This window comes from Sitophilus oryzae, unplaced genomic scaffold, assembly GCF_002938485.1.
Source record: "Sitophilus oryzae breed Bouriz unplaced genomic scaffold, Soryzae_2.0 scaffold_54_pilon_pilon, whole genome shotgun sequence".
In the NCBI taxonomy this organism is placed as follows: domain Eukaryota; kingdom Metazoa; phylum Arthropoda; class Insecta; order Coleoptera; family Curculionidae; genus Sitophilus; species Sitophilus oryzae.
In genome coordinates this window covers 1,045,099-1,068,707 of record NW_022147140.1, presented here as the reverse complement: position 1 = coordinate 1,068,707, position 23,609 = coordinate 1,045,099, and the positions used below count along the sequence as shown (strand labels likewise).

The window sequence follows — 23,609 nt, the reverse complement described above, 5'->3', positions numbered from 1 at the left end:
GTCTTTAAAAAAAGTTTTATTTTTGTTAAACAAAGATGCATCCAAATAAGCAATAAAAATATTTTCAAAATTTATTATTTATCATTATTTTTAAATTTATCCTAACCTGAACCATAAAAAGTCAATTTTTAATTCAAATATATTTGCTGCAAATAATTGATATTGTTGTATACTTAATTAGGTATAAATAACGCCACATACACTCAAATAGCACTTATTTGCAAATATATTTGAAAGAAAAATTGACCGTGTATGATTCGGGTTAAGGTGAATTTTTGTTACAAATTCCCAGTGCTTTAGTTACAAAAACCACAGTGCCTTTCTTACAAATTCGCAATGATTTTGTCGCAAATTTCCACTATGTTGTTACAAATTCGAAGTGCTTTTGTCACATATTCGCAGTGTTTTATAACAAATTCGAAGTGCTTTTATCGCAAATTCGCAGTACTTCATAACAAAGTTGAAGTGCTTCTGCCGTAAATTCGCAGAGTTTTGATAATGATCTTTGAAGATTTTGGTATGAAGTCATGCAAATCGCAATACTTTCAAGATAAGGCTGTAGTCTTTGCAACTAGCGATTCTAAAGCGTTTATCCCAAATGCATCTTGAAATTACCGCAATTGAACCATGCATTTGGCATATATCAAGACCATGGCGAAATTGGTTCAAGTGCGTTCGCCCTTGGGCCGATAGATTTGTTTTTGAATGTTTTTTAGATGAATGGACTAATTTCCAAACGAACTAACAAATCACATCGACAAACCGCATCGACAAACAGCATTAAGGTTGATTCTCACTATACCTTTCATATCGGCTCCTTTCCGTTTCCTTCCATACATTTTTTTTGCCGGACGGACTGAAGCGTATCGGAAACAGCGTTGTCATGTTCTGTTAAAATTTTGCTGATATTTATTTATTCTTTCACCTCTTAATTAAATCTATTACCTTTTTCAAAAGATACAAATTTTAAAAATAAAACTTCGATAATGATATAAATTATACAATTAAAAGTATGGAACTGATACGGACCGGAAGCGTACGTATAGCGTCAATACAATAAAAAATACGGAACGGACATGGAATGGATATGGAATGGAAACGGAAGGTATAGTGAGAATTAACCTTTTTACTCCCTATTCGTACATAGAGGCATCGACACATCACTGCATAGTAAGTATGGGACTTAAGTAATTTAAAGAGACCTTACTTAGTACTACTTCACTTTTATACTAATTTATTAAAATAGAAGTACATATTAAATCTAGTTTCCATTCAATACTTTAAATTCTAGTATCCCATATTTTGTACTCAAATAATAAATTATCAAAATTGCCATTAGTAGGAAGTATACCTACTATTAAAAGTACACAAGCGAGTCATTGTTTGAAACCTCGCCCAAATGTCGTCAAGGATTTACCCAAAAGTTATATAAATGTTGTGTGGTTGATGGTCTTCCATGCTTTTTTAAAATATTTTTATACTCAATACTTGGTAAATCAAACAAACAATTTTACCAAACCAAACCAAATCCAAAAGTGTTTATTTCAAAATATAAACTAACTGTAAGTAAACATAAAAAAGCTAAACATGTTTAACGCCTCTACAAATATTTCTTGAATATAAAAATATTTCTTTTTTGTACGAACGAGTGGAAGTAGCGAAAGACACATTATTGCTAGATTAACAACTTAATTAAACATTGTGACGATAGACAGATATTTTTTAGATTTTGAGTTTGGTGAGATTTTGAGTTGGAAGTTTGAGAGAAAAGAAATAGTAGAGAATAAAGAGAAAATTAGAAAAGAATATAGAGAAAAATAGTAGTATCAAAGAAGATTCAAAAAGGGATGTTGGCAACCCTAACTTAAAATATGCTACATATTTATGCAAATATATAAACAGTCACTTCTAACAAAAAGTGTAAATGAAATTAACTATGTATATTGATATGGATTAGTTTAAAAAAATTGATTGTAAAATGTTGAATAAAATTTCTTCCAAAAGCTAATCCCCTACTTGCGTATTTTACATTAGCACTAGGTAAAATATCACCCCATTATTCATCAATATATCCAAATTTTCTTTCAAACTCATATAAAGTTTCGCTGTTGTAAGATAATAACAAGAAAAATGTCTTTTTTGTTTTTAAACTCGTACATACCTACGTATTTTTAAAGTTTCAAATCATTTTTAAACATACAAAATGTCCTTATACCGGGTGTTGCATCGTCGGACGGGACATAGGAAATCCCATGTAAATTTTAATGGGGTCAATTATTGGCTTCCCTAATTATTTTAGAGAATAATTCTATTTAGGTTTATTGAAGAGCACTCAAACCCACATTCAAAAGAATAACTTTAGATATTTTTGATTAGCCCGTTTACGAGTTATCGCCGATTTCTTTTTAAATATTTCTCCTTTCTTATGGCCCTGTATTTACTTATGAGCACCAGTCAAGGTAAAAGATAACTGTCAAATGAAGTTGTTGTGTTCATTTCAGAAATTTACCTATTTAGTGCTTTATTATTATTGAAAACTCATTCCTGCATCGGGAATCTTAAAGATGTATTTATAAATACAAATTAATATGAATTAAAGTAAAATAAAGTAATCAATTACAAGGTTAATTATAGTATTATTACAATATTCAATAACTTATTAATTTAGGTACTATTAAATTGTTTAGAACTTTAGGATTTAAGATGTTCAAATATTCCTCCATCGACTGCTAGACAATAACCCAGGCGATAATAAAATTCTCTTCTTACATTCGCTAGTTGGTAAACTGAAATTCTATTGCATTCGGCAGAAATAGCATTTTTTAACTCGTCTAGGTTTGGGTATTTTTTATCCTTGTATATCCTGTTTTTTAAATGGCCCCAGAGAAAGAAATCATTTGGCGAAATATCAGGAGACCTTGCTGGCCAATTTACTGTATGATTTAGGTCAATAACGTTTCCGTTAAAACTATTGTCTAAGTATTCCCGAACAGCCAGGGTACTATATGTGCCGGGCAGCCATCCAGTTGGTACCAAACTTCCTGATTTTCCCTATATAGCGGCATCATGTAAAGCAGGTAAAGTATGATTTTCGAGTAGTTCCAAATAATATTCTGCATTTAAATTTCGCGTAAGAAATAATGGCCCGTTAATATTGTGTCCGAATATCCCTGCCCAAACATTTACTTTCTGTGGATATTGCATTCTTGTTTCGACAAACCTGTGTTGGTTTTCTTTGTTCCAATATCGATAATTTTGAACATTGGGTTCATTATTAAAGGTATACGTGTATTCGTCAGTGAAACATATGTTTTTAAAAATTCCCTATCCGTGTTTACTCTTTCCATCATATCAAAACAAAACGCCTGCCGCCGTATTTCGTCCCCATTGGTGCTTTTCATATTTAAAGGAATAGTATTTATGTCGTTTCAAAATTCGAAACGCTGTAGTGTGATCTATTCCTATTTCATCCTCAAGTTTCCTTGTGCTGATCTTTCCATCGTTCTCTTCCACGCACAATAAAACTTCCAAGTCGGTAGCATTTCTTGCATCTTCTCTTTGTTCCTGCCTTGCCTCACATCTGCAGTTATTTATTAGGGTACCTTTGGTCTCAAATCTTTGGATATTCCTTGCGATTGTAGATTTTCCAGGATTCGGATACAGAGCAGCAAACATGTCCGACACCTTTTGATAACTATTTCCTTGATAATACCATTTAGTCATCAATACTTTTTCTTCGGTAGTGAATTCATGGCTAATATTTTCGATGTAGGTATGCGTTTTTAATAATAATAATAAAGCACTAAATAGATAAATTTCTGAAATGACAACTTCATTTGACAGTTATCTTTTACCTTGACTGGTGCTCATAAGTAAATACAGGGCCATAAGAAAGGAGAAATATTTTAAAGAGAAAACGTCGATAACTCGTAAACGGGCTAATCAAAAATATCTAAAGTTATTCTTTTGAATGTGGGTTTTAGTGCTCTTCAAAAAACCTAAATAGAATTATTCTCTAAAATAATTAGGGAAGCCAATAATTAACCCCATTAAAATTTACATGGGATTTCCTATGTCCCGCTCGACGATGCAACACCCGGTATAAAGTTTCACACAAAACAATATATTTTTAGGGTACGAGCCTTAGGTAAATAAATCGGAGCAGCGGCTACCACGTGTATTCCTATATTCATTGTTCAATGTTGCCTGCGTCGAGAAAAACTGAACGTCATTCCAACGTGGGGACAGATTATCAATTCTCTGGCCAATACGTGCGCTACCGTAGGCCAGCGCACTGACCAACGTGTAGCAGAACCATTACATTAACACCAACGTGCACGTGCATTATCGAGTGCATTATTTATGGACCTTTTCGTAGATCTTTTCATAAATGAGATTACTTTGTTTATGTTAAGATTTTAGATAGAGCGGCTGGCTAGAAAGGAGAGTCAGTCAATAGGACGACATTATATTGATTGGACGTTGCGAAAACTTCTGTGCCTATTGTCACGTTTTATTTTTACATTAAAATACTGTTTTTAGAAAAGCTATCTTAATATTCCGCTGAAGGTAATGACGGAAGTTATCTAAAGACAAGTTTGGGAATCACAAATTTACCTACACTATTTGTCTATGATTGTAGATTGTAGATAGCTAGTATTAAGCGTGTATTGTAATTTTTATTTAACAATTAATAAAACTATGGTCTAAAAGATATGTTAAAATATATTTTTCTAAAAATTATCTTATAAATTTGAGGTGCGTTATGGTCCGAAAACGGTATATTATATTGCACTGTCATGATTGATTCATATTATTCTTTCATTTTGTTTGTTTTGCTCATCATGCTGCCAAGAAAGAAATAAGTCAACTGAACGTTTTTAAATTAAAATACTAAATATTAACACATTTTTGTTGTCATATTTTTTGGTTAGGAATTTATTAAATCTATCATTATCAGTCATTTTATATCAGACAAATATAACATATCATATTTCTTTTGCTTGTTACCTTTTTATAAATCCACAATTCATTGTCAGTTTTCAAATGAATTCTAATTCTTGGTTCCACAAATAGTATATAGATATGCAATATTGAAACAAATATTTAATCTTCACTCAGATGCAAAAAAACGCAACGAAGAAATTTTTGGTCAAATTTTAAAGTGTTATATTTTTGTTATTTTTAGCGCTATTTTGATGATTTTTTTAATAAGCTGTATACAGGGTGGCGCACCTCATTCGCCTCGGTTGATTATATGAAAACGGAAAGATGTTGTAACGTTTTTAGTTCGTTACATGTCTTTTTTATATATAATATATGATGTCTGGCCTATCATCACCGGATTCCCTCTCGTTCAGGCCGGATAGTTATTTAGCACGCTTGGCGTAATTTTTATGTTCCCTAGTCGCCAACCCTGCTATCGTTTCACTGTTCTGTGGAGGCGCGCGCTGTCAAGATCCTTGTCATATGTCAAGGCGCCTCTCTGCGTTTTAACCTCACTTTGTTTTTGGCCACGGTTGCAAATCCTGCTTTTAGAAATGGCAATGCTTTTAGAAATGGCAATTTAAATCTTGCTGCAAAATCTGAATCAGCTGCCATTTCGAAGCAACAGGTAAAGATGAGATATTATCTTTATTAGATTCGTTATTATTATTGAATATTTTTAGGGTAGAGTTTTGGATTGACCCACCTTAACTCGTATTTGTATTTTGCTGGCACATTGATGTTCTTTTGCTTTTGTCCTCCTGAATGTTACATGGAAGAAAGAACAGTTTCTTTGTTTATTATTGAGCCCTCGGAAGTAATTCGAGGTAGGTTTATTTTGTTTATTAGACCTTGTTTGGTTTTGAACAAGAGTTTCATATTTTTAGGGTCCAAGTTACGGACTATTTACAAGGTACGGGCATTATCCAAGGTCCTAGTAGTATCCAAGGTACGGGTAGTGTTCCCCTGTACCGTTGTCTTATGGACGGACTGTGTCCAAGGTTATGGTTCAAGTTACGGACATTATCCAAGGTCCTAGTAGTGTTCCAAGGTACGGGTAGTGTCCCCATATTGCTACAGTATGGATACAGTGTAAGCCCCATGTTGCTTCGCTCCCATTTCTAAGCCTAGTCAGTAGCTGCGGCTGTATTGATTCATGGTGTCCTCACTCTGGCCCCTTTTGTTGTTTTGGCCAACAGGATCGCCGACAGACAGTACAGAGATGCTAGACCACCTCACGCTGCTACTGTTTGACGCAAGGTTACATAAAGAACAGCTAAGTGTAGATTTAAGTTCTAGTTTTACATTTAACATCTAAAACATTTTCAGTCTTAAACAATAATGTATATCTTAAGTAATATCGTACTATGTATCGTAATATGGACTATGTTTAGTGGTTAGATTGTTAAGAACATTCATGTCGATTTAATATTAAAATATGATTTAGATCTTAGGTTTCATTACATTACGTCTTGTAATGGTATTGTTTTCATAGATATTTAGTACAATTCTTAACACCACTTTCGTTGACATATAACCACTATAATAATTATTAAAATTGTACAATGCTATTTACCATCACAGTCCATCTTGAATAAATATAGTCATTAGTTTTAAGTAATATATAACTGTGTTTTCTTTCTCTGTACATGCCTGGCGCCCAATATCTATATTTTTTTGTTTATTGTTATTGATTAGTTTTCTCTCTAGTGAAATACCTTACCCACGACTGCTCTCCGATGAAAAGCTGCCGTTCGCAGTGGTAACAGTTGTTTAAAAAACGCTACAATGTAGAAACAACATTTTTTATGGGTATATGTAGAGAGGCAATATGCATAATTTAAAATTATTTTCAAATGTACAGGGTGTGTCAGAACTAAAATCCATACCAAAGTTATGTTTTTTCTTATGGAACACCCTGTATATTATTTAATTTTTGGATGCTTGGACATAAAATCAGGCATTTATTATAAGGGTTTAATATGTTTAAATGCTTTGGTTTTTGAGATATTTAATGATATTATATGCATGCTATAGTAAAAAAGTTTGTCAACACCCTGTACATTACTTTTCAGAGTTAATTCTTGTGCTGACTTTGAAGCCAGAGAAATAGACTACACTAAAAAAATGTTATTGCTTCCTTAAATGTATACAGGGGTATCAAAAATTGCTGGGCTATTTTAAATATTTATTTTACATAAAAACTTCGTTATTTCAAATACAACACTATACATATATTTTTTTAAATACGTCGAAGCAGATTTAAATGCTCTTTCAAACTATATTAGGGTTTCCTATACCTATCTGACTCAGATTTTGAATAAAAAGCGATTTTTCAATAAAATGGCAATTAAGATGGCTGGTGTCGCCATGGCAATATTTTATGCTAGTGACAGTTAGTAGCTATTTTCAAAATCGACATTACTTGATGGACTTTATTTAAATTTATAACAGTTTACTTTCATTTAATTTACCTGCATTAGTTTAATAAGTAAGTATTTATTATTTTATCAAGAAAAATAAAAAAGTAGTTCTTTGATTTATATTACGATGACTTGTAGATATATTGGATTTTCTATAAAAGAACCAATTAAGGCAAATTCATTTTCTTCACTTCCAACTAGAGGTTTCTGCCTAATAGGTTTTTCACATATCACACTAACAGCTCCGCGAAATAGGAAAAATAACATTTCAAAAAGACTCTTGTCAAGAAAATTTCTACTTCGATATCTTTGAGCATAAATCCTTCAGGCCAACAAGCAATTGTCCTCACAAAATAGAATCACTAGTAACAATCCATTCCTTCCGCCAGCAGATACTGCTTCATTTTTCTTGATAAAATAGAAATACTTACTTATAAGCTTATTGTACGTAAATTAAATAAAAATAGCCTGTTATAAATTTAAATAAAGTCCATAAACTAATGTCTATTTTGTAAATAGCTACTAAGTGTCACTAGAAAATTGCAATGCGATCAGCCATCTTGATTACAATTTTATTGAAAAATCGCTTTTTATTCAAAATCTGAGCAATATAGGTATAGGACACACTAATATAGTTTGAAAGACCATTTAAATCTGCTTCGACTTATTAATACAAAAATACATAGTGTTGCATTTAAAGTAACGAAGTTTTTATGTAAAATAAATATTTAAAATAAACCAACAATTTTTGATACCCCTGTATACATTTAAGAAAGCAATCAATTTTTTTAGGAAAGTTTATTTCTCTGGCTTGAAAATTAACACAAGAATTAATTCTGAAAAGTAATGTACAAGGTGTTGACAAACTTTTTTATTAGAGCATGCATATTTAAATATCTTTAAATATCTCAAAAACCAAAGCTTTTAAACATATTAAACCCTTATAATAAATGTCTTATTTTATGCCCAAGAATCCAAAAATGAAATAAAATGCCGTGTGTGTTCCATAAGAAAAAATATAACTTTGGTATGGATCTTAGTTCTGACACACCCTGTACATTTCAAAATAATTTTAAATTATGCACATTGTTTTCCCACATATACCCATAAAATATTTTGTTTCTACATTTTTCCGTTTTCGTATAATCCACCGAGGCGAATGAGGTCGCCACCCTGTATAATTATATCAACTTTAATTCGTAAACTAAGTTTCTTATAAACTTTAGAATTTGGCATATTATACAGGGTTAATCGAGACGTTGTTTTTTACCTTAACTTTAAAACACCCTGTGCAATAATTTCGTTTGTAATTTTTTTTTACTGATATCATAATAAAGTAGGTAAGTTAAGGCTCGGTGCTCGGTTATTTAGTTTTTTTTTAGTTAGAAGTGAAACAAGTCAAACAAGAATTCATTCTTATGGAGCCGATCGGCCAACTATTTGATTGCTGCGCACAAATAAAGGCACATTAAGGCAGGGCGCCCACCAAAGTGTCGTGATGCGTAGCATATGATATGGCGCGTGCAGCATGACCACGATGTAAGTAGCGTGGCTCAGTAGACGCCCACTTAAATGGCAAAAGTTAGCAGAAGCAAAGTCAAAAACCAGCAGTTGGCATTTGATACATTTGTATAGTTTCTCGCCATTATTAGTAAATAATGTCGTCCTCAGATGAAAATGCCTTAGCCATAGTAAATTTAATTAATATTAATAAAAAACGGACTAAACGTAGGCATTGGATACATCCGTATTGGAAATACAGCAGTCATATAGCGGATTTAATGTATTTAAAGAATTGCATTAATATCCAGACAAATTTCAGTCTTTCTCTAGGATAAACCAACTTTACAGCCTTCTGACGTGACAAGAATGAGAACATGTTCTATTTTTAATGCAGTCGCATGACATGCCACGTGTCACGACATGCGCGTTGCTCGCTTTATCATTTTGGTGGGTTCCTGTTTATTTGTTTACGTTGGTTCAGTTTGATGTACTTGCTAGATCATACGCCATGTTATAAACCACGTTACTTCGGTGGGCGCCCTGCCTAAATTTGTTTCATTTCTGCAACTACATAATCGGCCGACGCTAATTTGCATGTCAGCGTCTAGCCTAAAAAGAACATAAATCAGCTGTTATGAAAAGCCTAAAAAGAACATAAATCAGCTGTTATTAAATATTAAATAACTAAGTACGCGCGCCTTTTCCGATTTTAGTAGTAGCAGAAGTATCTTTATTCTAAATTAGTTAAAAAAGCCTAAAAAGAACATAAATCACCCGTTATTAAATATTAAATAACTAAGTACGCGCCTTTTCCGATTTTAGTGGTAGTAGAAGTATCTTTATTCTTGGAAAATTTATTTATATTATATAAAATCTTATTAGTACGATTTCAGCCGTAGTCAATATACATAGATAGTTTTAGTGTTACGAATAATAATTCTAAAAAGTATGTGGTCACCTTTTGACAAGTTTATATTAGTTTATTAATTGAAGTAAACATTAGATTGTGTGTGTTTGTAAATATTTTTTTTGGATTATGTTCGACACTGTTTTTTTGATTTGACACTACATTGATGAAGGCTGTAATGTTGGCCGAAACGTTTGTTTTTCCTTTAAAAATGAAATAAAGATATGAAAAACCAAATGAAAACTTAATCAGAGTTTTCCCGAACCTGAATCCCAAGAAAATAAAAAAAAATCAGAGTATCTTTATTTATAAGTATGTTCGATTCTTTTGGTATCTCTAAATTTTTAAGTAATTATTAGCTAAGTTTACAGAATAGAATAGCGTCCAATGTTTTACAAATCTTTAATGTGAGAAGTTGGTATGAAAAACAAATGCTATTCTTTTATAAATGAAACATTTTAAAACCAGTTTCTCATATTTTAAATGTTCGAAACAGCGCGAATGAAGTTCATAGGAAAACAGAACACTTATAAGTTAATTGTAGATCAAAGAGGAAGTTCTTTAGATCCCATGTTTTTATAAACTTTTTTTTCTTAAAACCATATTAGGAATCACAAATATTTTTGACACTACTTAAAAAACACCCTCTATGGCATACATACATACATAAATGTCTATATTACCTTTAAAGGTATATGACGAAGAAATATACATAAAGATAAAAGCTGTGTATTTTTTTGTAAAGAAATAGAATTATTTTATTTAATTATCATAATAAAGGGTGTCCCAGGCTGAGTGTGCATTAGAAGTTTCTACAGAACTACAACATCTAGCTCGGAGATTTTTTGCATATCATAGTTTCAGAACGAGATCTATCGATTAAAAATAGTTTCAATATGGCGGCACTTCCGGAAATACCGGAAGTTGGCAGCAACTTTCTTATTTTAAATGGATGCTCCCATTTTTTATTACATACCTAAATTCTCTGTAAAATTTCATGAATTTTGATATTAAATACTCTGTATCTAACATTGACCGTTTTTGAAAAAAAAAATATTTAAAATTTTTGAACAAAAAAACCTGCTTGTCAAAAATTTGTGTATAGCCTAAACGTCAAATTTAGTTATTACCACAGCCACTATGCCATAAAGAGAAAACATGTGGCTATCTATTTCAAAAATTAAATTGTTTGAATGTCATATAATAATGGTCGCAGCTGTCATAGAATTGAACGATTAAAAAATTATCATAAATCATTTTTTTCAAATGCAAACCCACTTTTTTTTATTTCATTAGTGAAAAGGCTTTTCAACTCGTTACTTTTTGACTGTACATGTTTTAAGATAATTTTTTAATCGCTCAAATCCATGACAGCTACTGCCATTATTATTCGACATTTGAACAATTTAATTTTTGAAATAGATAGCCACATGTCTCCTTTTTTATATCACAGTGGCTGTGGTAATCACTAAATTTAACTTTTAAGCTATACAAATTTTTTTGACAGGTAGCTGTTTTCGTCCAAAAATTTTAAATATTTTTTTTCTCAAAAACGGTTAATGTTAGATATAGAGTGTTTAACATCAATATTGATAGAATTTTGCAGGGAATTTAAGAATGAAATAAAAAATGGAGGCACTCATTTGAAACAAGAAAGTTGCTGTCAACTTCTGGTATTTCCGGAAGTTCCGCCATATTGAAAATATTTTTAATCGATGGATCTCGTTGCAATGATGTGCAAAAAATCTCCGATCTAGATATTGTGGTTCTCTAGAAACTTCTAATGCATGCTCAGCCTGGGACACCCTGTATAATAATTCACTAAATAATTAAATGCATATAATCAGTTACCTCTTCTGGCCTAACATTTACGTGCAGGGTGTCGTAGTGATCTTTACGACGATCTTCATAGTTTCTCATACAAATCGCTTTTCGCGGGCTAAAATCACTTAGTAGAGACATATTTTCTACACGTAACGAGCACTAAACAAACGAGAGTGCAAGAAAAAAAGCAAAACAAAACACCACTAATTACCGAACGATTATATTGGCCACGGTTCGAGCTACGCGACTAACCGAATCGTTTTACGGCATCCATTGACGACTAATCATCATTTATATGCGATAATACCGTGTTTGGAAAAATTATTAGTCACATGCTTTAGGGGATTCGGGGTATCTTTCGCGTGCTTTTCAAGTACTACCACACCGCTATTGACGAACAATTTTAGATGTTGAATTTCTTGTTCTCCAGAGACTGATAAATTTTTTGTTTTTAAATTTGGGCAATTCAACATGTGTGGCAAAAAAGTTTTTAGACTACACTGTAAATTTAAACATAATGGTGGAAATATACCAATTACAATATATAAAATAAACAAAGGAAGAAATTGACGTACCTTTACTATTAATTAACGAAAAAAATAATTAGTTAAACTGAATTATACATACACAGTCAATTTTTAAAATACAGGGTGCTACAAACTCGAGGTACGAGCATTGGTATCTCGGTAACCGTAATAGATACGAACATGGTTAAATTGCGACAAAGTTGCCGCTTTGGGATGTTCACCAAGATGCCATCAAAAAAGTTTTAAAAATTTCAAGGATTGCTGAGTTTTTTTGGATAACACGGATTTTTTTTTAAATCAATTTTATTTTTTCCTATCGTTACATTTTAGAAAATCAAAAAACTAATAGCACATTCTCATAGCCTTTTTTCTCATTGCACACATTCTCATAGCTTTTATTAGAGCTATCTGTTAGTATTTTTAGATTTTTAAATTAGCTGATATTTGTGAGATACAGAGGCCAACTTATTTTTTTTAAATACGGATCTGCATTTTTTATTTCAGGTTTTGAAAGAACTTGGTCTTCTGAGTGCAATGAGATGCAACACTTATTTTTTTTTGTTTCGGACATTTTTTTGAACCCAATTTATTTAAAATAATTTTAAGTCCGGCTCTGTTTTTTAAATATTTAATCTATTCATCGTTACAATATTGATTAGCTTTCAAACTTAACAATGATGTGGGGTAAAACATTGAATATGGAAAATCAAATGCAATAAAATAATAAAAAATAAATAATATAAATGTAATATAAAATAAACCATCAAAACCATTTCATCAATTGATATTGAAATCAATACATCTCAACATTTACAATAAAGAGTACAAAATGCATTTGGAAGTATAAGATCTGTTCAAAGAGCTATAGAGCTATATATAGCTATAGCTTAGTTAGAAATAAATTGAAAGAAAAATAAATTCTTGCAAGAGGGAGGGTGGAGGGGAACCCTTTCGAACATGTAGAGCACTAGAAACTAGTTTGTAGAAGTTGATTTATTTATAATAATTACGATTAATATGGTGCATATTGTTAGATCGTACACTGAGATTACAAATTCACAATAAAAAAAATAAAAATAATAATCTTTAAATTGCTGACCTGGATATTATTTATTTGAATTTTTCAGTTGGCTCGATTTTCCTTATTCAATGTTAACTAGCGCTAATCAAAATTGTTGCGATGAATATAATCAGATTATATAATTTAAAAAACCAGATCGAACTTGAAATTATTTTAAATAATAATTAAATAGTTTTGTTTTTGTTGGTACCCAAAACAAAAAAAAGTATGAAGTGTGATATATCATTGTACTCGGAAGACCGAGCTCTTTCAAAACCTGAATAAAAAAATGCAGGTCCGTATTTAAAAAATTAAGTTGGCCTCTGTATCTCACAAATTATATCAGCTAATTTGAAAATCTAAAAATACTGTCAGATAGCCCTAATAAAGTGGCTATGAGAAAGTGCAATGTGTAGTTTATTGATTTTCTAGAAAGCAACGACAGGAAAAAATAAAATTGATTTTCAAAAAAATCCGTTTTTTTCCAAAAAACTCATCAATCCTTAAAATTTTTAAAACTTTTTTGATGGCATTTTGGTGAACATCCCAAGACGCAATTTTGCCCCAATTTAACTAACTTCGTATCTATTATGTTCTCCGAGATACCCAATAATGCTCGTACCCCAAATTTGTAGCACCCTGTATATTTTTGTTACTCAGTCAGAAAATTCGCCTCGAAATGTTTCTAATAGATAGACATTCTAATAATAAACAACGACAATAGTTTCGTTTCAACTCCACGTTTTCGTACCGTCACTAAACGGTTTCGGATAGGGATGTTCAGTCCTAAGATTTCAGTACCGGTATACACGAAGTACAGGTTCCAACAATTAGATCTGTGTAACCGATATTGAACCGGTATACCGGCTGGACGGGAAGACCGGTTGGCCTGAAATACTGGATGAACCGGAATATCGGAATTAACAGCTTTGGTTGTTGTGCCAGTGAGCATATACCTCATGATAAACCGTATTAAACTAACTCCGTATTAAAAACTGTAAAGAGGAAGTTCTCGTGCCTGTAACGCTAAGTAAATACGGTAACGTAATAAATACGATATTTTGAGGGATAAATTAGATTTCTCGGAATATATCGTAAATGTATCTGTTACCGTTATAATATTATTGATCTAACTTAAGATTCTCATTGTTTATGTTCATATTTCCGGCATATTCTTGATTTCTTGTCCAACATTCTCTTTACTTATGAAAACTGGAAAAAGTACTGGAAGCTGCTGTTCTTGAAGATATAAATATATTTTATATAATATACATGAGTGATCCATAAGTAAGATGCTTTTCTTTTAGTATTTTAGACGTACTAAAAAAGAAGACTAGATTACTAAACCAAACTAGACCAGCAAAACCATAAACTTACATCAAAATAAATTACATATTGCATGTTCCTGACCGTATTATACCGAACGATCGAAAATAAAACGGCGCGGCGTCCAGTTGACTTGGAATTACATTCCCCATATAATTTTACATATAAAATGACAGCGATTTTCATTTCATAGGCATCGCTGTCGCAGTTTCTTTTCGATCATACGGTCTCGAGAGTAGAAGAAGACAATCAGGTTTGTACAAAAACCGGCACTGAAATCCTTTTATACAGGTTTTTTGGTTTTCATATGACCACACATACTATCATGAAACTATTTTTCTGTACCCATTGAAACCGGTCTTTCGTGACCGATTTAAATCGGTCTTTCGGTACCGGTACCAAAATCAGTCTTCCGGTACCGGCACCGAACCCGGTCTTGTAAAAGACTATACCGATACCGGAATATTTATACTATACTATTATATTATACCGGAAGACCGAACATGCCTAGTTTCGGAACACTTAAAATTGACTGCAGTGGCAGGCGTTGACTTCGTACGGTTCTATTTCGGTACACAAACAACATCAGGTTGGAACGGTTTTAGAATTAGAACCATTTTATAAGACGTTATTTGTCATTCCTCGTTTCAGAAAGAGAAGGAAAAAAGACTAGCAGCACAGAAAAATACTCGAAATGAAAGAGCTAAAATTGCACAAATAGAATACTAGATGGCGCGACAATATCATAATCAGAATATAATTAGAAATTTTGAACTTTCGGTTTTGGATCGACGGATCGTCGACGGCCTTATAGCTCGGCTAAGTATGCACAGTTGCCAGATTCAAAAAGACTTGAATTGGCATCCCATTCTTTTTATTGTGTATAATGCAGTATGTGTTTCTTTCTATTCTTCTTTGCTTGTCAGATACACTTATATTAATTATTCCTTTGGCTATTAAATTAGTTTCAAGTATATTATTACAAAACATATACATTTTTAATATACATTACCTTATAATGTTAACTAAGAAAATACCTTTAATTACCTTTAAAATTAATAATATACAGGGCGATTGATAGTGATATTTATTAATGCTGGAACGTAGTAATGAAATATAAGTTTAATAATAATGGAAATAATTTATTAAAATGCAGTACAAAAAATGTTAACTAACTAAAAAATACTATAATAACAAATTTCTTCCGTTTGCCACGTTATTTATATAGACCTAGGTAGATTTTAAAAAAGTGACACAGGTACAATTAATAATATATTAGTTCGGCATAAAAGTTGCTGTCACGACATCGAACAATAAATTAAAATTCGTAAAATAAATTAAAATTATTAATTAAACAAATCTTTATAAAGAAACGCAAGTATACCAAATTTGGGCCCAATCGAACTCCAGGAAATGATATCATAATAGTGTACTATATTCGATATACTTTAAGGTACCATAATATTGCAATGTCACCGAAGATCCGTAGTATACCAAATTTAAGAACAATCGAACGCGACGAAATGGGATCGTAATATGGTACTATATTAAGGTACCACTTTATATACATCATAGTTCAATCATATTACAATGTAACCGAAGATACGTAGTATACCAAGTTTGAGCCCAATCGAACGCCAGGAAATGGTATCGTAATATGGTACTATATTAAGGTACCACTTTATATGCATCATATTACCATCATATTACAATGTCACCGAAAATATGTAGTATCCCAAGTTTAAGCCCAATCGAACGCCATGTACGTAATATAGTACTATATTATGGTACCAGTTGATATGCTTCATAATGGTACCTAATAATGCAATGTCATCAAAAAATACGCAAGTATATATCAAATATGAGCTCAATCGAACGCCAGGAAATGGTATTGAAATATGGTACTATATTAAGGTACCACTTTATATGCATCATAAAAGTACCATCATATTACAATGTAACCGAAGATACGTAGTATAACAAATTTAAGTCCAATCGAACGCCAGGGAAATGGTATCGTAATATGGTACTATATTATGGTACCTCTTATTATGCTCCATGGTACCAGAATATTACAATATCACCGAAGATACGTAGTATCCCAAATTTAAGCCCAATCGAAGGCCATGTACATAATATGGTACTATATTATGGTACCAGATGATATGCATCATAGTACCATCATATTACTATATCACCGAAAATACGTAGTATACCAAGTTTAAGCCCTATTGCCGCCATGTACCTAATATTGCTATGTCATCAAATATGGTACTATAGAAGGTACCACTTTATATGCTCCATGGTACCATGATATTACAATGCCACTGAAGATATAGTATACCAAGTTTAAGCCCAATCGAACGCCATGTATCGTAATATAGTACTATATTATATATATCACTTGATATGCTTCTGAAAAAAACGGCGTCCAGTTGGCTGGAAAAGGACGATCGATGACATTTCCCATATAAATTTACATATAAAATGACAGTGATATTCATTTCATAGCTATCGCTAACGCCGTTTTTTTTTCCCGATTATACAATATGAACTTGTTATGAACACAATCGAACGTCAGGAAGTGGTATCATAATAGTAGAACAATACTTATTATATTGTCGCCGAATTACAATGAAAATTCAGGATTCAATTATACAATCAAACGTCAGGAAGTGATTGTAATTTAGCTCATAAGATTTAATTCCAACTAACATGGCAAACTGAAAAAAACAGCTCTGATCTATTTTAATATGTTTAAATGATGTAGCAAATTTGAAGGTAGGCTTTATCAGGAAGTATTACGATATGAATTACACAATGGCAACACTGCACAAAATTCTTTTAAATTTTGTTTGTAGAAAACTGTTTTCTTATAAATTTATTGCCCTCTATTATGTAGTAGCGAAACTACCACATCAAAATATCTGATTTGGAGACAGATTTTTAAAGCCTGTCTCCTTTTGCTACCTACAATTTTATACATGTAACGAGGCTTCTGTTGCGTAGCTAGATATTCTGTGCTAGCAGGTCTAACCTAAATCAAAGCATAAATATTTTTTTTTGTTATTGTTGTTCGCACGTTGTTTATAAATTTATATAAAAAAATAGCAAACAATAGTTTATATTACCACGAATTATACTAGGTTAGGTTAGATTCGAGCTTTGATGTTTAGACTAAAATTAAACTGCGCATGTCAAACTGCGTCAAGTCTTTTATCGGCCCACACGATTTTTGTTTTTCACCTGGGATCGAAAAATGACGGTACCGAAACTGGTTTTTTGACAGTCATAAGTTTGGTTGGAATGCAAACGAAATGGTACGGTAAACGATCATCTCTCGGTCGGAACGCGTTTAACCAAGTGCGTTTGACCGTGACCGTACATTGAACGGTTTTCGTCGAAGTTGGAAAAAAGCTAATATCTACAAAAAAATCCATATTTTAAGGATGAATTAAGTAATAAATATTAGACTTCGAATATACATTTCTAATCGAGGGTAAATGAACAATGATCTTGATATTCCTGTACTCGTGGACGAACTTCGAACAGAGCTGGAGTACCTATTCTTGACATCATTCGCATCTTTGCGTATACACGGATAAAATTATTCTTTTGAAATCCGAGATTCAAGAATATGTAAATCTAACTCTGTGCACTTGGAACTTATTATTATCTTTGCTCTATTTAAAAGAAATTCTTTAAATGAAGTACATGTTACCTCTGTTAGAGCCATTCGTTACTTGAACCAAAATATCACAACATCGACATAAAGCGTGGTGCATCGGAACGCGGGACATAAGAAATCCCATGTAAATTTTGAAAAAGTAAAATATTACCTCCGCAGATAATTTTATACAAAAATTGTATTAGACTTTTTTAAAGAGGCGTTAAAGTAATACTGTCGTCTAGAATTTCGTTTTATTTGCAATAGGCATCTAAAAGTTATTTGCAAAAATCTACCTCCAAATTACTAAAAATTTATAATACAACCCAGATAAAGCTACAATTAAAATACCAGGAAAAAAATTATTTTGTCATTGTCAAATTTGATGTCACATTTTTATTTGTTTGTACAGGGTGTCCCATTTTGGTTGAAATCATACGGTATTAGTAAAGATTGGAGGATGCGGTTTGCACAAACCTGTTCCACTTTTTTATCAAACGGAAGATGCTGTCAACAAACTTTTCATAGCGCTCTTCGTTTCTGAACTACAGGGTCTTTTGGAAAATTTTGCATTTTGGGACACCCCCGTATCTCTGTTATTATGAAAGCTATCGAGAAGATGAAAACTGATTTATGAAGAACTTTTTACGTAGAATACAGTGGCGTAGTCTTTTTTACAAAAACAGTATTTTTGAAAATATGAACTAAAGTTATGTTTCTTCAAATGGAGCACCCTGTATATTTATAAATCGTATGATCCGCCTTGCTATAAGCTTCTCAAAAATATATAACACTCTATTATTATTTATTTATTTTCACTATTTACTGCAATATTTAAAATATATCATATTCTTATTAGTAGGCCGTGATATAAACTTGGATAGAAATCGGCCCACTGTAAACTTTTGACTTTAACTGTGTCTTTTAGAATCTATTTATCAGACCAAAAAAAATATGAGCTGTTTCAAAGACAATTTAACATGCTTTAATATGAGTATACATTTACCCAAAGTACTTATCGTTTATATGCGTAGCAACGGGTAAACAAATAAAAGGCATTTGTGTTGTGGTGACAATAAGAATAAAAAACTTATCAAATATTGCAATTACTACTTTACTGTTACTTTGTAATCGAAATTTGCACATTGATTGTTCTTTCATTATTTGATTTGTTGTGTCATTGTTTGATTAGTGTTTCAATTTAATGCATACATCACGAAAAAAAGCTGCCAAAGTAATTGCTTTAATTGAAAATCGACTTAAACAGAGAGCTGTAGCTCGGCAACTGCATATGATACGCGGAGCGGTTCGAAGAGTGTGTGAACTATATGAGGAGACTCGATCCTTTCGTAGGCGACCTGGAACTGGTGAAAAGAGATATACAACGGATCGTGATGATCGCTTTATTGTGTCGACAATATTAAGAAATCGGCATCTTAATGCTATTCAGGTGCAACAACAGCTCCGTAAAACACGAGGAGTGACTGTTAGTCAGAGGACAGTAAGACGAAGATTGAAGGAAAGTAACATGACCCCCAAAACACCCGCAATTGGTCCAAAACTTATCCCAGCTCATCGTCAAACACGCCTGCCTTTTGCACGGAACATCTGAATTGGCCACTAGAACAATGGAAATGTGTTTTATTCTCAGATGAGACCAGGATATGCCTCTATGCTAGTGACCGAAGAAGAAAAGTGTTCCAGAGGCTAGATGAGCGATTCGCAGAATGCTGCATTGAGGAGCGGATTGCTTATGGAGGTGGTTTCTGCATGATCAACATGTGGTACAATTTCTATGACTGCGCGAACCGACCCAACTTTTATCCGTTGCGACGACCGTCGGCACGGGAAAGGAGGTTTAACTGGTGCTAGGTATATTGAGGAGATTTTAGCATGTGGTACCTTACGTCAACTACATTGGAAGCGAATTCACTTTTATGCATGACAATGCGAGAGCACACACATCCAGAATCGTACACGATTACATTTCAGAAGTCGGTTTTCGGGTTATTGAATGGCCAGCATGCAGTCCAGACTTAAACACGATTGAACATTTATGGGATGAGCTAAAACGAAGGATTCGTACTAGACAAAGAGCCCCAACCTCTATCCCAGAGCTCATTGTTGCAGTATAAGAAGAGTGGCTTAACATACCTCAAGCAACAATATCAACTACTAATAAAAATGATCTTTTAATGAAAACTTTTAAATATTGCAGTAAATAGTGAAAATAAATATAGAGTGATATATATTTTTGAGAAACTTTCAAGTTTTCAAGGCAAGTCAGATCATATAATTTATAAATATACAGAGTGTGCCATTTAAGAGAACGTAACTTTAGTTCATATCTTTAAAATATTCTTTTTGTAAAATAACATACTATGCCACTGTATTCTACGTAAAAAGTTCTACAATAAACAGTTTTCACCATCTCGATACCTCCGACAATAACAGAGATACGGGGGGTGTCACAAATTGCAAAATTTTCAAAAAGACCCTGTAGCTCAGAAACGAAGAGGGCTACGAAAATGTTGTTTACAGCATCTTCCGTTAGACGAAAAATGGGAGAGGTTGGTGAAAACCGCATCCTTCCATCTTCACTAATAACGGAGATACCGTATGATTTCAACCAAAATGGGACACCCTGTACAAAAATTTATGTGGTTTGAAAAGGGTGGTTAACTTTTTTCCTAAATTGGAATGAGTTGAATTATATATGTATATGAAGTAAATAGTAATATAATAATTAACTAAATAATTAAGTAGATATAATAACAATTACCTTTTCCACATTTACGTGCAGGGTGTCGTAGAGATCCTTATCACGATCTTCATGGTTTTTCATACAAATCGCTTTCCGCGGGTTGACAGCACTTAGTAAAGACATATTTTCTGCACGTAACGAGCACTAAACAAACGAGAGTGCAAGAAAAAAAAGCAAAACAAAACACCACTAATTACCGAACGATTATATTGGCCACGGTTCGAGCTACGCGCCTAACCGAATTGTTTTACGGCATCCATTGACGACTAATCATCATTTATATGCGATAATACCGTGTTTGGAAAAATTATTAGTCACATGCTTTAGGGGATTCGGGGTATCTTTCACGTGCTTTTCAAGTACCACCACACCGCTATTGACGAACAATTTTAGGTGTTGAATTACTTTTTCCCTAGAGACTGATAAAATTTTTGTTTTTAATTTTGGGCAATTCAACATGTCTGGCAAAAAGGTTTTTAAACTACACTGTAAGCTAAAGTATAATATTGGAAATCCACCAATTGCAATATATAAAATAAACAAAAAGAAGGAATTCACGTAGCTTTACTATTAATTAACAAAAAAAAAATCAGTTAAACTGAATTATACATACAAACAAAATTCGACTCGAAATGTTTAAATTTTAAAAATAAACAACGACAGTATCTACAAGAAAGTTCCAAACTTTGAAAACGAATTAAGTAAATTTCCAATTGAGGGTGAATTAACAATGATTTTGATATTCATGTTCTCGTGTACGAACTTCGTTGAAATCATCAGAGCTACCTATTCTTGACATCATTCGCAACTTTGTGTATACGCTATACATGTATTGTTATATGGCTTTCTCGAAGATGCGAGTAACATTTGAAGATGCGAGTAGTCAAGAATAGGCATACCCAGGAGTATTTGTCGAGAATTGACGTTTCGAAAGGACACTAGTTTCCTCGTGGAAACTGAATGCAACCGTAATTCAAAAGAGATGATGTTTGATCGCACTGTTGATATACAGGGTGTCCCAGCAGAGATATAAACCACATAAAAAATACATTAATAAAAAGCGACTATCCACCATATTTTATTGACAAAACATTAAACGAAATACAAACTCCAAATCATAGACACAATGATAACAATACACAATATACACACAACCAAACAAAACAAAAAAAAAAAAAAAAAAAAAAAAAAAAAAAAAAAAACAATATAAACATACATCTTCAAAACACAAATACAGTTAGATCCATTTTATTCACATACTAAACCAATAACTATACAGAAACAACCAAACAAAAAACTGTAATATGACAACATTACCTGTGATACGAAAACCTATTTTTTACATTGTGAAACATCTAGCACCCTTAAATGGTTAGGAATTAAAAGAACATTAAAAGATTATTTAGAAAGGGAGATTTTCACAAATCTAAGATTTGCCAGCATTCATGTGACACAGGGCACAGAATAAAGTTTAATAACTCTAAATTATATGGGAAAGAAGCGATAGCCTCTTAAAAGAAAAATAAAAAAAAAAAAAAAAAAAAAAAACTATAAAAAATAATAGTATTGCTCATGCATCTGTAGATGTTAGATGTTAGTAATGTATGTATTGCAATCGCTTCTTTGATCTTAAAGAACATAACATACATAAACTAACATTACGTACTTTTAAATAATAATCAGAAAAGTTTGGGCGATTTTATGGTTTTACCTTATTAATAAATTGTTATCAGGTAGTTAATTGTTACATTTGAAGTTTAACTTAATATACATGTCATCTTTAACAAGAACCGTCAAACGATTTCTTGTAAGACGTATCTGTCTTTTTTAAAAAGTAACAGTGTTCTCCGAATAGGTTCAATTTAACATATTTTTTAAATAGTTTTTTCTTGGATCTTTATATATTCTCTTAGCCCCGCTGCTTTTTTGCTTCCGACGACGGGAAAGAGAAAAACTTTCCGGACATAAGCATTTTTTTTCTTTGTTAGGCAAATTTTTATTACTGTTAACACAACTTCTGTACACAGCAGCGTTTTGGTGGGTCCTTTAATGCAGAAGTCTTTACAAAAATAACTATTTTATTTTGTAATTTTTCTGCAGTGCAGTGGCGTAATACCCATAAAGGTTTTTGGATAGAATTGAATCCGCCACATAGGGTATAGACATTTTTTATCAATAATATTCTGTATGATTCGATAATAAAAAAACGCCCCGCTAAGTTGACTCGGAAATGATGCTGCTTTTTGAACCAAGCGTCACAATATATAATGGTCAGATCTATTGTTTTAGACCACTTGACGTTTAAAGTCATAGGTAACTGGTTTTAAATTTAAGAAAATATTACGCTTTACAACTAAATCAGGAAACCTACCAAAAAGAGCTTGAAAAGAGACTAAATAAAATAAAAAAAGGAACATTGTTTGTATTTAAAAAAGTAACTGAATGGGAAAACCCTTTTCACTTACGTGAATATATTAAAAAAAAGTTTTTTTTTTTTTTTATTATGAAAAAAATGATTTTTGAATAATCTTTTAATCGCATCAACTCTATGAACAGCTGGCGGCCATTATTAGATCGACATTTCAAACAATTTTTTTGAAATAGATAGCATTGTTAGACATG

At 32.2% G+C, this 23,609-nt stretch overlaps 1 protein-coding gene across 1 annotated transcript in view; it reads right to left on the bottom strand.

Moving 5' to 3' along the window:
* The window catches only part of LOC115886990 (nitric oxide synthase-like), a gene marked incomplete at its 3' end in the record, with an annotated part of 232,626 nt that extends 211,415 nt beyond the window's left edge, over nt 1–21,211 (bottom strand). The window contains exon 1 of the mRNA XM_030906318.1: nt 21,006–21,211. Within this exon, the coding sequence (XP_030762178.1) occupies nt 21,006–21,110 (105 nt within the window). The remainder of the gene's footprint in view (nt 1–21,005) is intronic.
* Nucleotides 21,212–23,609: the final 2,398 nt, after the last annotated feature.